Source organism: Mesocricetus auratus, unplaced genomic scaffold (assembly GCF_017639785.1).
Source record: "Mesocricetus auratus isolate SY011 unplaced genomic scaffold, BCM_Maur_2.0 Super-Scaffold_100021, whole genome shotgun sequence".
Classification (NCBI taxonomy): Eukaryota; Metazoa; Chordata; class Mammalia; order Rodentia; family Cricetidae; genus Mesocricetus; species Mesocricetus auratus.
The window spans coordinates 6,870,284-6,883,278 of record NW_024429202.1 but is presented as its reverse complement, the minus strand read 5'-3'; the positions used below and the strand labels follow the sequence as shown (position 1 = coordinate 6,883,278).

The 12,995-nt window shown below is 44.9% G+C and overlaps 1 protein-coding gene across 3 annotated transcripts in view; it reads right to left on the bottom strand.

Moving 5' to 3' along the window:
* Ubr2 (ubiquitin protein ligase E3 component n-recognin 2) overlaps positions 1–11,306 on the bottom strand; it is a 79,869-nt gene extending 68,563 nt beyond the window's left edge. For 2 of the 3 annotated variants that reach the window (XM_040729668.1, XM_040729667.1), the window contains exons 1-2: positions 10,895–11,305; positions 1,943–2,202 (exon numbers count right to left, since the gene is read on the bottom strand). In XM_040729668.1, the coding sequence (XP_040585602.1) occupies positions 1,943–2,202; positions 10,895–10,972 (338 nt within the window). In that variant the 5' untranslated portion in view covers positions 10,973–11,305. Of the gene's footprint in view, positions 1–1,942; positions 2,203–10,894 lie in introns of all 3 variants that reach the window. The other variant, XM_040729669.1, reaches the window with a different exon arrangement.
* Positions 11,307–12,995: the final 1,689 nt, after the last annotated feature.

Below are 12,995 nucleotides of genomic sequence, written 5' to 3'. Positions count from 1 at the left end.
ACAGCAACCCAGTGGTCAAGGGGACCACAGGCCACACAGCAGGGTTGGATTCCTCACCTCTGTGGCAATCTGGTGCAAGGTTCATTTACCAGACGAACCCATTTTGAAAACTAACTAGTTTGTAATCTTCAAAAGTGTCAAGATCATGAGAAAAAAAAATCAAGTAAAGACTGAGGGTAATATTCAGACTGCAGATTTAAAGATATACAAATGTGTGACTGGAAGTATATCTTGTGGGTACAAAGGACACTGCTGAAACCATTGGAAGGCAGCTTCCTTATTGGTGAATCACAAGGTTGAACCATATCTACCCATCATCACAGACCCAAAGAGATCTTTCTAATGACAAAGAACTGATCCAACAGTGAGTGCTTTGTGGTGATATTTTGTTTGTGCCCTAACAAATAAAACTTGCCTGGTGATCAGAGTGTGGAGTTAGCCACACTAGTTAATCATAGAGGCCAGGCAGTGGTGGCACATACCTTTACTCCCAGCTCTTGGGATCTCATGTCTTTAATCCCAGCACTAGGGAGGAGGAAACAGGAAGTGATGTGGCTGGGTAGAAAGAGGAATATAAGGTGGGTGCAGACAGGAGCTGGCCCCTTTTCAGGCTGAGCAGTTGGTGAGGTAAGAGGTGGCTGCGGCTTGCTCCTTTGTCTCTCTGAGCATTTACCCCTATATCTGACTCTGAGTTTTTATTATTAAGACCAATTAAAACTCATGCTACAGTGCTTCATTGTATAGTACAATCAGAATTGATATTCTGGCCACACTAATAAGGAAAAACTAACATGGAAACTCAAGAAACCTTAATTAGCTTAATTTAAATTATACAGCAAAATGTTTTATAAAAACAGACTGTCTCTATCAACAGTATGTTTCTGCAATGGAATACTCTCTAGCTGTGTAAACTTAATGGAAAGACACTAAGCTTTTGTCAAACAGAGATTTTAATTCTATGTATATATTTATTTCAAGACAGGGTCTCTCTGTGTAGCCCTTGCTGTCCTGGAACTCTGCAGACCAGGCTGGCCTTGAACTCACAGAGATCTGCCTGTCTATGCAACCCGAGTGCTGAGATTAGAGGTGTGTGCCACCACATCTGACTTACATATTTCTGTTTGCTACATTAATTTATTTTGTGTGTATGGGCACATGTGTGTGGTCTTCTGAGTGCCAGTGGTCTTTGGGGTCAAACTCCAGTCATGAGGGTTAGCAGCAGATGCCATTACCCACTGAGCCACCTCACCAGCCTCTATGTATGCATACACATTTACGATAGACTATACATACATGTATATACATGCATGCATGACGCCTATTATGCACGGAGAATTTCTGGAAGGACAGAAGTATTAACCAGTGATAATAAGCATGGGAAGTCAGAAGGGTTCATGGCAGGTTCTTTCTTCTCTCTCAGACTCAATTTCATCAATTTTTAAGGTCATCTTGTATTAGTAAGCCCATATAGCAAACATATCCTACTTTCTACCATTCCCAATTAAAAAGAAACTCCTTGGAGAAATGACTGAGTCTCCATATAGGTCACAGCAAATACTGAAAGCTGTGGGCATCTCATCACGCCAGAAAGGGAAGCAGCACCCCAAGCTAATGAAGGCAGAGGAGAGGAACAAAGGAGCCAGTGTGATGGGGTTCCGCGGCCAACTCCGGAACAATCTGAGCATCAAAAAGAATCATTGTGAGCAAGACGCATCAGGAAGGGTAAGGGAGCACTGTGGCCAGGACAGAGACGGAGGCTACTTAGGGGCTTCTCCTGTGGGGACAGGCTGCTTCTTGAGCTGGAAAATCATTCCATGAATGAGTATCTGTCCCCACCTCACTGTATTAAACTGTACATATTGGGGGTGTGGACTTTTAAATGTGTAATTTCATAATTTGGAAATAATAATCTGAAGGTTTTACGAGAACTGTTGGGTTTTACCTGCAGGAATATGTGGGCTCCCCTACTTTGAACACTCGGCCACAGAGATGAGAAGGCTTGTTCGCCTGTTCCAGCTTCGGAAATCCCAGGGCAGGGTCTTCACCACAGATGTACCACTCCATTGGTGCCAGCAGGATGTGCTGGGCCAGTGTGTCTTCCTTCTGTGGGAAAGGGTTGGGACCCCGGCAGTAGATTTTGGGCACACAGTGGGCTAAATGCTGGTATACTTCTCTGGTGAGGTCAGTTGCTTGCAGCCATTTCTTTAGAAAAAGAAAACAACAAAGTTTTAGATAAGGTCAACTGACTGCTAATTTGAACAATTACACCCAACTTCCTTTTTGGTAAAAATACAGTAACAATCATATTTTGTCTATACTGTTATACATTAACATTTTAATTTGGGCCAGCAAGATGAGAAAAGTGCTTGTCTGATGACTTGACTTCAATCCCCAGGACCCCTGTAAAGGTAGTAGAAAACAGTCTCCACAAAGCTGTCACTTTAGCCTTGACATATGTGCCCCTGCCAACACACAGACACACACAGTCTCTCTCTCCTCTCTCTCTCCTCTCTCTCTCCTCTCCCCCCCCCCTCTCTCCTTATTCAGACGCCAGTTGTATTCCTTTGACTTCTAATGCATTGCTCAGAAAATGTTATTCCAACTTTGACAGGGATTTTCATTTCAGGGCTGGATAGACAGATGAGGTGAGGGTGTGTGTGTGTGTGTGTGTGTGTGTGTGTGTGTGTGTGTGTGTGTGTGTATGTGTGTGGTCTTATGAACACCATCCCACAATAGCCTGACCTATTGACTTGGCTTCTTTCTCTGACCAGCTTCTCTCTATGAATCCTTTCCTCCTTACTCTTCCACTAAATCCCAAAACCAAAACATCTCCCATCTCCCTTTCCTGTGTGTGTGTGTGTGTGTTTTTTTTTTTCCCCGAGACAGGGTTTCTCTATGTAGTCATGGTTGTTCTGGAACTTGCTCTGTAGATCAGGCTGGCCTCAAACTCAGAGATCCGCCTGCCTCTGCCTCCCAAGCACTGGAATTAAAGGTGTGCGTCACCAACACCCGGCTCTGTGCCTCAACTTTTGCTTCCAACTACTTACACATCTGGATATCTCACAAGTACCAACTCAAAATGCCCACAACTGAACTCATAACCCTCCCACTGCCATCAAAGTCTGTTACTCTTGTTCTCTAACATTTACCTAAGTACATACCCTGAAAATCCTCCTCCTGCTTCAGCAACACTGTAATTGTGTCCTCACCATCAAACAGGCATTCATTTCTCTCTACAGAACCCTCACCCCATCCCCAGGAACAGCACAGCCATGCCCTTCCTAGGGGCCCCAGCAGCCTTGTCCCTCTGTAAACGTGTCTAACCTCACGACTGAACATGTCACACAGCTTCCCATTATGTCTAAGGTCAAGCCCTGGAAATGGCCGCAAAGGCCTTCTGGCTTACTTCCCGCCTCACGGCCATTTCTAGTCATTCTCTGAGCGCACTTGCTTTGCCTCCTGGGAGGTGCCTTCTGGTCCATTTCCCACCTCCCTTCCCCTTTGTCAGGTGTGAGGCAGTGAGCACTTAGGTAGACGGGTGAGTGACTGCAAGTACGCTCTTACTCATAAATTCCAGAAAGATGGCCCACATGGAAAGATAGCAGAGGGGACGTCCAGACGTGCAGCATGGGTCAGTTAAGTTACCACCAAACCCACTGAGCCTTAGGAAGGTCCCTGAAGCACTCCCTTGTCTTCCCTCTCTCCTGCTGTCCTTCCCTGGCCTTCCGCCTCCTTCTGCCCATGTGCCCACTGCTCTCTTAAATGTCTTTGTGCCGCACTGGTTCTAAGTCAAGAAAAAGATTATAAACCTCAAAATATGAAATGAAATGACCCGCTTCTACTAAAACACAGTTAACTGAACTGCTAATACAACTCACAAACCCAGTGTTTACTTAGGCTGCTATCACAATCTTAAAAAAAAAAAAAAAAAGACTTGTATTTTCCGGGTATGACACTGCACACCTTTAATCCCAACACTCGGGAGGCAGAATCGGGCAGATGTTCAAGTTCCAGGCCATCCTGATCTACAGAGCAAGTTCCAGGACAGCGAGGGCTACACAGAGAAACCCTGTCTCAAAAAGGAGGGGCGGGGCACGGTGCTGTCCATGTACCTGTAACCCAGATCTCTTGAGGTAGCAGCAGGAAGATCAAGAGTTCAAGGGACTATGATCAAGCAATAGTCCAGCACCTGGCGGAGTCAGTATAAGAAGCTGTGAGTCCCACACACAGAGGCTAAAAGCACTTGTTGCTCTTGCAGAGGACCCACATTCAGTTCCCAGCACCCACATGGTAGTTCACAACCATCCATAACTGTGATTCCAAGGTATGTGATGCCCTCTTCTGAACTCCAAGAGCACCAAGGCATACACATGGTCACACATGTATACATCCAGGAAAAGTGATCACACACAGAAGATAGATAGATATATAGATAGATAGATAGATCCATGTTAGACCTTCACTTAGCTATTATCAGCCCACACATTTCCTTCTAAAAACAACATTTTAAATATCTGTGACGTGGCATATGTTAACTTTTTAGTCAATCTCATGTTCCAGACAACTTTGATAAAAATCTAAACACTTGGTTCACAAGGCTTAGTACTGAAAGAAATGCCATAACTACAAAATACCGCTTGAATAAAAGTGAATTTCCAAACATGACCTTCATGTTTGCTTTATGTAAGCAGGAAGGGACTAAATTATTTTTAAATAACAATATTTCTTAGGAGACAATCCCACATGTTAAGGATTCTTCCTTTAAAGAAGAGCTATAAATCAAATTTTATACATGCAGGTACACAGTATGTGAGCATACACACACACTTTAGGCTCCATAGTTACTAAAAGGACAAGCAGTGGAATCTTACTCATTGAGGGTTTATTGTTGTTTGTTTTTAAAACAGGTTCTCTCTCTGTGCTGGGCGTTGGTGGCACACACCTTTAATCCCACACTTGGGAGGCAGAGGCAGGTGGATTTCTGTGATTTCTAGACCAGCCTGGTCTACAAGAGCTAGTTCCAGGACAGCCTCCAAAGCCACAGAGAAACCCTGCCTCGAAAAAACAAAAACAAAACCAAAAAACAAACAGGGTCTCTGTGTAGCCCTGAACATTCTGGAACTCTCTATGTACACAAGGCTAGCCTTGAACTCACAGAGATCCTCTTGCTTCTGCCTTCTGAGGGCTGGTATTAAAAGCATGCACCACCACATCAGACTCAGTAAGTTTCTAAATGCACTTTTATTGGCCACATCCAAGAGTAATGTCCAATTGCATACCCATTGTCAGGTAAGCCAAGATAAGAATAAAAGTTATCACATTATCCTATGTATTTTTTATGAATGAAAAGGTAAGAAATCTGAATTTTAATTGACAACACTATGAAAGGCTTTACTTAAAAGCATTTTTTTTTCAGTTGGATGGTAGTGGCTCACTAACATCCCAGTGCTTGGGAGGCTGAGGATCTCTGTGAGTTCGAAGCCAGTTTGAGCTGAAAAAAATCCTGTCCAAAAAAAAAAAAAAAAAAAGAGGGGGGGATATGTGAATGAGAACTTGAATTAAAAAAAATCAGTTTAAGGTGGTGAAATAGGCGGGGGAACGGGAATGGTAGCCATGCCTGTGATCACAGTACTTGGGATGTGGAGGCAGGAGTATCAGAAGTTCAAGGTCACCTTCTATTACTTAGGGAGTAATAGTCAATCTGGGCCACCTGGGGCCCTGTTTTAAAAGAATGAAGAAAAACTGAGTTCCATGCTCTCATCTCTCCTAAAGCCTCACTTCTGCAGAACTGCAGTCAAGACTAAGACGGCTCTTAGAAGAGATTATGTAGTATTTATTGCAGCTCCATCAGCAGATGCATCAAATCTGTTGGCAGTTTCTGCGGTAAAAAAGCAGCTTCAGCTGGAGAAGGTTCAGTGGCTGCAGAGAACCTGACTTCAGTCCCAGTACTCACAGGGCAGCTTCCACCCACCTATAATTCTGGGTCCAGGGGATCCATGACCTCTTTTGGCCTCTTGAGGGCACCTGCACACATGTGCACAGATACACGCACACATACATATACATATCTAAAATTAAAAATAAATCTTAAAGGAAAGAAAAAGGTTAAGGCTATTATCCTTACATGAAGCATGTCATTAGTAAAACAAGTATCTAATTTTAAATATCACTTTACTGTGTGCTATTACTTCAAAACCCAGCTAAAAGGCTGCCATGTGTTCCCCATCACTTAGAAGCAGACCACTGGGGCTGGCGACGTAGTTCAGTAGTTAATAAAGCCCTGGGTACCCAATACCACCAAAATAGGTAAACAAATACCAAAGTTTATTACTGTTGTGTGAAAAATTAAAGCCACCTAACGTTTTTGTACTGTATTGCAGGCACCTTAATCTGATTAAACTTAACATGTATCATTATATAAAGCAAGAAAAAACAGGATTGTCTCTCACAATGATTGCTCACATATTTCTCAAAATAATTAAATCAACAGCTTTTCACATCAGTTCTCACTTGCTAAATGCAACTGAGTCTTCTTCATAAAGCATTATTGGGATTTCCAGCTTGGCTGTACTTTAATTTGTCCTTATTTCAGATACATGGACTGGAGCGTTTACTACCTTCTAAGTCCCCCATCAAGTAAGTAGAGAAACTGTCACCTCATTCCACTAAAGTAAACATGCTATGACAACATTTCCAGCTTTCCTTTTATTGACTGCTAAACTTAAACCTCGAGATTGAGAACATATATAAAATAGAAACACAAAAACAAAAGAATCCCTAGAGGTTGGCTTTCTTTCCTATTGCATCTAAGTGTTCTATAGCCAGATAAAACTGCATCCTTCAAGCACATCTGGTTTGCTTTCAAACAAGGCTACGCAACATGTGAAGTAATTATAGAACAGCAGTCCCTAGAAGTAAAATGGAGTATGGAATTATAGGAAAACTACGGCAAGATAGTAGGTAGGAAGATACAGAAATGGGCAATAAGCTCATGACAAGTGTCGAGTCATGATCATCATGATCAAGTAAGAAATGTAAATCTAACTCATGAGAAAGTGCTTCATACCTAACATCATGGTGATAATCAAAAACACAGACAAGTGCTGGCAAGAATGCGAAAACTAGGAGCCCTCCCGCACCGCTGATGGAATATAAAACGCTGCAGCCACTTTGGATACAGGCTGGCAGTTCCTCAAAAGAGTATTTCCATATGACCCAGCAGCTCCGCCACTAGGGACATGGCCAGGAGAAATCAAAGTATGCACACACAAAACTCCACACAAATATTCACAGTAGCTCACTCTGGATATCCAAAAAGCATCAAAGCCCAAATATCTCTCCATTCATGAATGGAGAGAAGTACATCCACTCATGTGCTATATACATCTTACAAGGGGCTGTTGTTTGGTAATAAAAAGGAATCAAGTATCAATGCATTCTACAACACTGATAAACATCTGTGAAAAGAAGGAAGAAAAACCATAAAATATATTGTACAGTCCAATTTATATGAAATATTCAGAATAAACGAATCTATGGAGACAGAAAATAGATTAGCAGTTTTTACAGCTTGGAGGTCTGGAGGGGGACATGTTCACTATAAAAGGGAAGTCATGGTCAAACAACTCTAGAAATGCACCCAAGCCCTGGAACCATACAGTGTGTGCTGTACATTCCTAAGACTGTCCATAATGTTAAAGCTAGAAGTAATCAACGCACCACAAAACTCCTCACAAAAGGTCTATAATGAGTGTGGCAAGGTGGTCTAGTGGTTAAAGGAGCTTGCCTGGCAGGCTTGGTGACTTGTGTTTAATCTCGGAGTCCACATAAAGAAGGGAAATAGACTGCCTGTGATGTCCTATGAGCTCCTCAAGAGTGCCCAACACGCAAGTCCATTTGCTCTTCACACACAGACACAGACTAGCTTGCTAGCAAGCCCCAGGGGTCCTCTTGTCTCCTGCTCCCAGTGCTGGAATCACAGCCACACACTGCTGTGCCTGGCCTTCTATGTGGGTGCTGGGCAGAGAGGGCAGAGAACACAAGTCCTCATGTTGTGTTCATGAAGAAGCATTTGACTGAATGAGCTATCTCCCCAGTTCCAAATTTCTTTTCGTTTTGTTTCTGGAGACAAGGATCCCCTATGTAGCACAGGCTGGACCGGCACTCCCAAGTGATTTTGCTGCCTTAACCTTCTGAGTGCTAGGATTAACAGATGTGCACCATCCAACACAACAGTTTATATTTGTTTTGTGCTGGGGGAAGGGGACGAGAACAGTTCATGTACTTCCTAAATGATAGTCACCCATCAGAACCCACTGGAATAATCATACTTGAATCAGTTCTACCAAGAAAGAGAAGACTGACACCAGCTGGCTTCAACGACCCTCTAAGATCACACGTGTAGACTCAGCTTAATTGAAATGGATGCAATAGCAAAGTCCTTTTGCCCGACAGATACATGGTGTCAATCCTGTGCTCAAGACGGTACTCACAGGCCAGCTGTGCAATCACATGCCTGCAAGCCCGGCATGCAGGAGGCTAAGGCAGGAGGGTTCTGAGTTCAAGACTAGCCTGGGACACACAGCAAGCCCACTTCAAAATAATGACACAAAAGGCATCAGTACTTAAGTTCAAATGGAATTGGTCTTAGAAAATTACCAATTACAGAGGTCTAAATTCTACAATAACTACTTTTTCTGTTTAATCTTCTCTGAAGTTTACTTTAAAAAAATTTTTTTGAGATAGGCTCTTATTACATAACCCTGGCTGGCCTGGAACTCTATTCAGACCATGCTGGTCTCAAACTGGTATCTGCCTGCCTCTGCCTCAGAAGTGCTGGAATTAAAGGAATGTACCACCACACCTGACTAAAATTTACTTTTAACCCAAGAGAAAATGTCATGCTAATTTTTAGTTGGAGCCTAAGGCTAAAAGAACAATGAATGTTAAGTATTTGGCATCTTAATATAATACACCCAGTAAACCCCTCTAGATACAACGCTAGGAAAAAAATTATACAACTGGGGAGTATGGCATTGACTCTAGTGTGCATCTGCCCTACTTGAAGGACTTCTCTTGACCTTCGGACTATTTTCCTACAGTTTAAAAGGAAACTGAGCAAAAAGCAACAGGACTCAGAGAGAGATCTTCACAAACTCAAGCGGAAGGTAATAAGGGTCTGTTGAGGATGGAGAAGGCTCAGCAGTTAAGGGCACATCTACTCTTCGACCAGCACCCACACCGGGCATCTGTAACACTAGTTACACACACACACACACAGAAATAAATAAAAAGGTTCTGTTGAATTTTCCTTATTTTCTCCCACTCCATCTGCTTGAAAATTTCACCACTTAAGAACTGGGAACAACAGCCTCTGGCACTGGTTTTATAAATGACTCCTCAGGAACCTCAACAAACTGAGGGTACTCTTATCATTTCTAGAATGGAGTAACACAGCTAACATCATTAGCCAGCAGATGCAAAAAATTCAGTGGGAGAGGGAAAAAAAACACCAAAAAACAAATACCCACTTCTTTAACATAAACAGATCTGACAACAATCAGAAAAGGATGCCAAGTCACAGTTGTTATTTATTTCCTAATTTTCTTATAACAGGGCTTTCATTTTCTTTTCCAAATTTTGATAAATCAAAGGCAGATGGGGGCTGAAAATCCTTGGGTTGTGCAATTTCACACAGAAAGACCATGAAAACAGGCTGCACACCTTACTCTTACAAAAAAAAAGTATAAAACTTCGAAAGACTCTTCAGGCAACAATGTATTTTTAAAAAATTTATCACCTTTACCCTCTCACTGACTTCCACCTGCATTTCCTCGGTCTCATCAATTCACTCCAAATACTCAACAGTCTCAAATCCCAAATACTGTCTCCAGCACGCAGAGTGCTGACGTGTTGAAGAGCCTACTCATTTCCTAAGAGTTTTCAACTGGAGGCCTTCGAGACTGCTCCAATTGTCAGAACCATTCATAGTCACTATGGACAATCTGTTCTGAGAGGTGTCCCCTGCCCTCACTGGCAAAAGATGACACTGAGTTTGCTGAAGTCGTTGTTTTTATAATTTTGCTGCTTATATCAGCAGTGTTCATAACACACTTTTAGCCCTTACTGGGTTTGAATGGCTTCAGTTTAGGGCCTAAGGGCTGCTGACACACTGTGACCAACTCTATCATTAATGAGCTTGCATCTGTTAACCAAAGCTGCTTTCTCAAAGTTATATAACGTTTGTTCTCGTCCAACTTTTCCCAACTTCTAGAAAAATTAATGTATTTTGTAAAATCTCCCAGTCGCCACGGTCAGCAAACGTGTCAAGACACTGCCTTGCACACAGACACCAATGTTGCCATCTAACTAAACAAACAAGTGCAAAACAACTTTTTCAAAAAGCACTGGGGGAGGGGGGATGTGGGGCTACGCAGTTTGCAGCCTGCGTGCCCCCGGCAGTCCCAGCAACAAAGTTGGTGAGGACAGCGAGCCTAAGAGCAGACGCTGCTCTGCTTATCCCAAGAAAAGGAGTCACAGATAAAGTAGGGCGGCTGTGCGACGACGCTAGGAAGCCGCTCGCTCGCTCGCTCGCTCGCGTCTTTCAACAGCCGGCATAAAGGGCAAAGGCCCGAGTGTTGTAGGTTTAATGGAGGGTGAAGGAAGAGGGATAATGAAAGCACCGTGGTCGAGTCGCCAGGCATACGGGGGAACCTCCGAGCACGGAAGGCGGCAGCAGGCTCGTTGGCCTCCTGGGTCCTTTCCCCCACAGGACAGGGCCAGCGCGGCTGTTACCCGAAGTCAGTGCGCGCACCGGGATTTCCAGGACTCTGTTCCTCCCCCGGGGCGCGGCCTGCGAGGGCCGGACGTAGCCCTCCCGGGCTCCCGCTCTCACCCCAGCGATCTCCTCGGCGGAACATTCCAGCAAACTGCGGTCGATGGCCTGCACCTCGGACTCCAGCTCCGACGCCATCTTCTCTCCTTCTCTCCTCCCCGGGCGCTCTCGCCGCTGTCGCCTCTCCCCGGGCCTCGGCTTCGTTTCTGCTCCCGCAGTCGCGACGGTCGCCCCTGTCCCGGGGCCGTCAGTCCCGGGCCGTCCCGGCGGCCGCGAGCCGAGCCGCGCAAGGAGCAAAGCGGGACGCGAACCTGCAGCGAGGACGGCGGCCGCCTGCGCGCGCGCCCGGGCTCGGCGCCCAGAAGTCAAGTCGCCGCCTCGCCCGTGACCCGGGGAAGGACACCGAGAACGCCGGGCCTGGCACTCCGGCTGGCCACTACCGCGTTCAACGCCAAGAGAGGGGCAAAGACACCCAGGCGGGGGAGCAGAGCACTCTGGGTACTGTAGTCGTTCCCAGCACGGCCAGGGAGCGAAGCGGAGCCTCTAAAAAGGACTCGGCGCGCGGGCATCATGGGAGTTGTAGTCCCATCCCCTGGCGGAAGCCTGGAAAACGACAACGTAGAATCCGCGAGAGGGACTTGAACGCCAGGAGAGCGAAATAACGTGTGAGCTGCCGTATCAGTCTCTTAATCCCCGTTGTGCTCGTCATGTTTTTATCTCCCCAGCACCACTAACAGTCCCTGGCGCAATAGACACTCAGCTGTCTGTCAAAGGTCTGGTGTCTGACAAGCCCTCGATTGTCGAAAGAATGAATGAACCGCGCGTTCCATCCTGAGGTTCGAACGCCTTGTCATCTAGTCATCGAGGTGTCTTTAGGAACCAGGTCTAGAAAAGTTTTAGGACATATGTTTTTAAACTTCGAGAGTAGTCTAGTTTATGACCACTGATTGAGTTTTTTTTTTTTTAAGCTCTGATGAAAAAGAAAAGAAGTCTAACGAGCCCACTTAGAGCCGAACAGCCTGGGCAGCGCGCGCTTACTTCCGCGTCCAGCCCGCCTGCGTCCTGCGGCTGCGCGGAGGGAGAGTCAGGGAGAAGAGCTGGCGCTGCTATTGTTTTTTGCAGCTTTTCAAAGGTTGAGAAGAAAAAAAAAAAACAACAACAACAACAAAAGCAAAAAACTTTAGGGTCCAATGGCAGCCCACAAGGCAGCAGAAGAGGTACTAGGTATTTTTTCAGCTAGGTTGCTGCAAGATTATACTGACTGAACTCGAGTGTTTAGCCGTCGTTTTTTCTAAAGGCAGACTGGCCAGAGGCTAGTATGTACTTACTGACTGTGATTTGTGGCGTATATTTGAATACCTTTTAAATTGTCTTCGTGGAGAAGTTTAGGGCCTCCCAGGTGACCAGACTCTAGTTGCCCTGTAGGAAGAGGCTGATGTTTTTGTTATTGGAGTTGTTAAGATTAGATCTTGCAGCCTGGCAGCCCCTAACAAGCGAGGCTTGGGCATTTGTTCTTAATAGGACAGTTAAAGAGACACGCAATAATAAAAAAGCAGGAGAAGGGAGACTTTTCGATATAGCTACATTGGGAAGAGCGACAAAGAAGTCCAGTGACCTATCCTTCTGTCGTCCCCCCCGAAGTTCGCCACCTTGTTTAGGTGTTGACAGAGGGCAGTCCTGGTCAAGGTGTGATCCTATCCAAAGCTTATCTATCATTGTCTTGACTCCAGTCTCCTGCAAGGCGCACATATAAAAATATCTGCTCTTTCACAGGGGATGGGTCTTGCCTACTGGGTACTAGGTTTGATTTCCTAGCTAAAATAAAACAAAAATATTACTACTGGGCTTACAAGCTGCCTCACTGGGTAAAGGAGCTCGCCATAGAAACTTGACAACTGGAGTGTCACCATCAGAAACTGGTGAAAGGAGAGAAGTAACTCTCAGTATCTATCCTCGGACCTTCATACATGGTGTGGCATAAGCACACATATCATGAAGTTATACGTTTTTAATAAAAGAAATATCAGGGGCTGCTGAGAGCTCGGTGGTTAAGAGTGCTTGTTGCTTTGCAGAGGACTCAGGTTTGGTTCCAAGCACCAATGTGGTGTTCACAACCACCCATAGCTCCAGTCCTCAGGCATCTGATGCCTTTTTCTTGCCT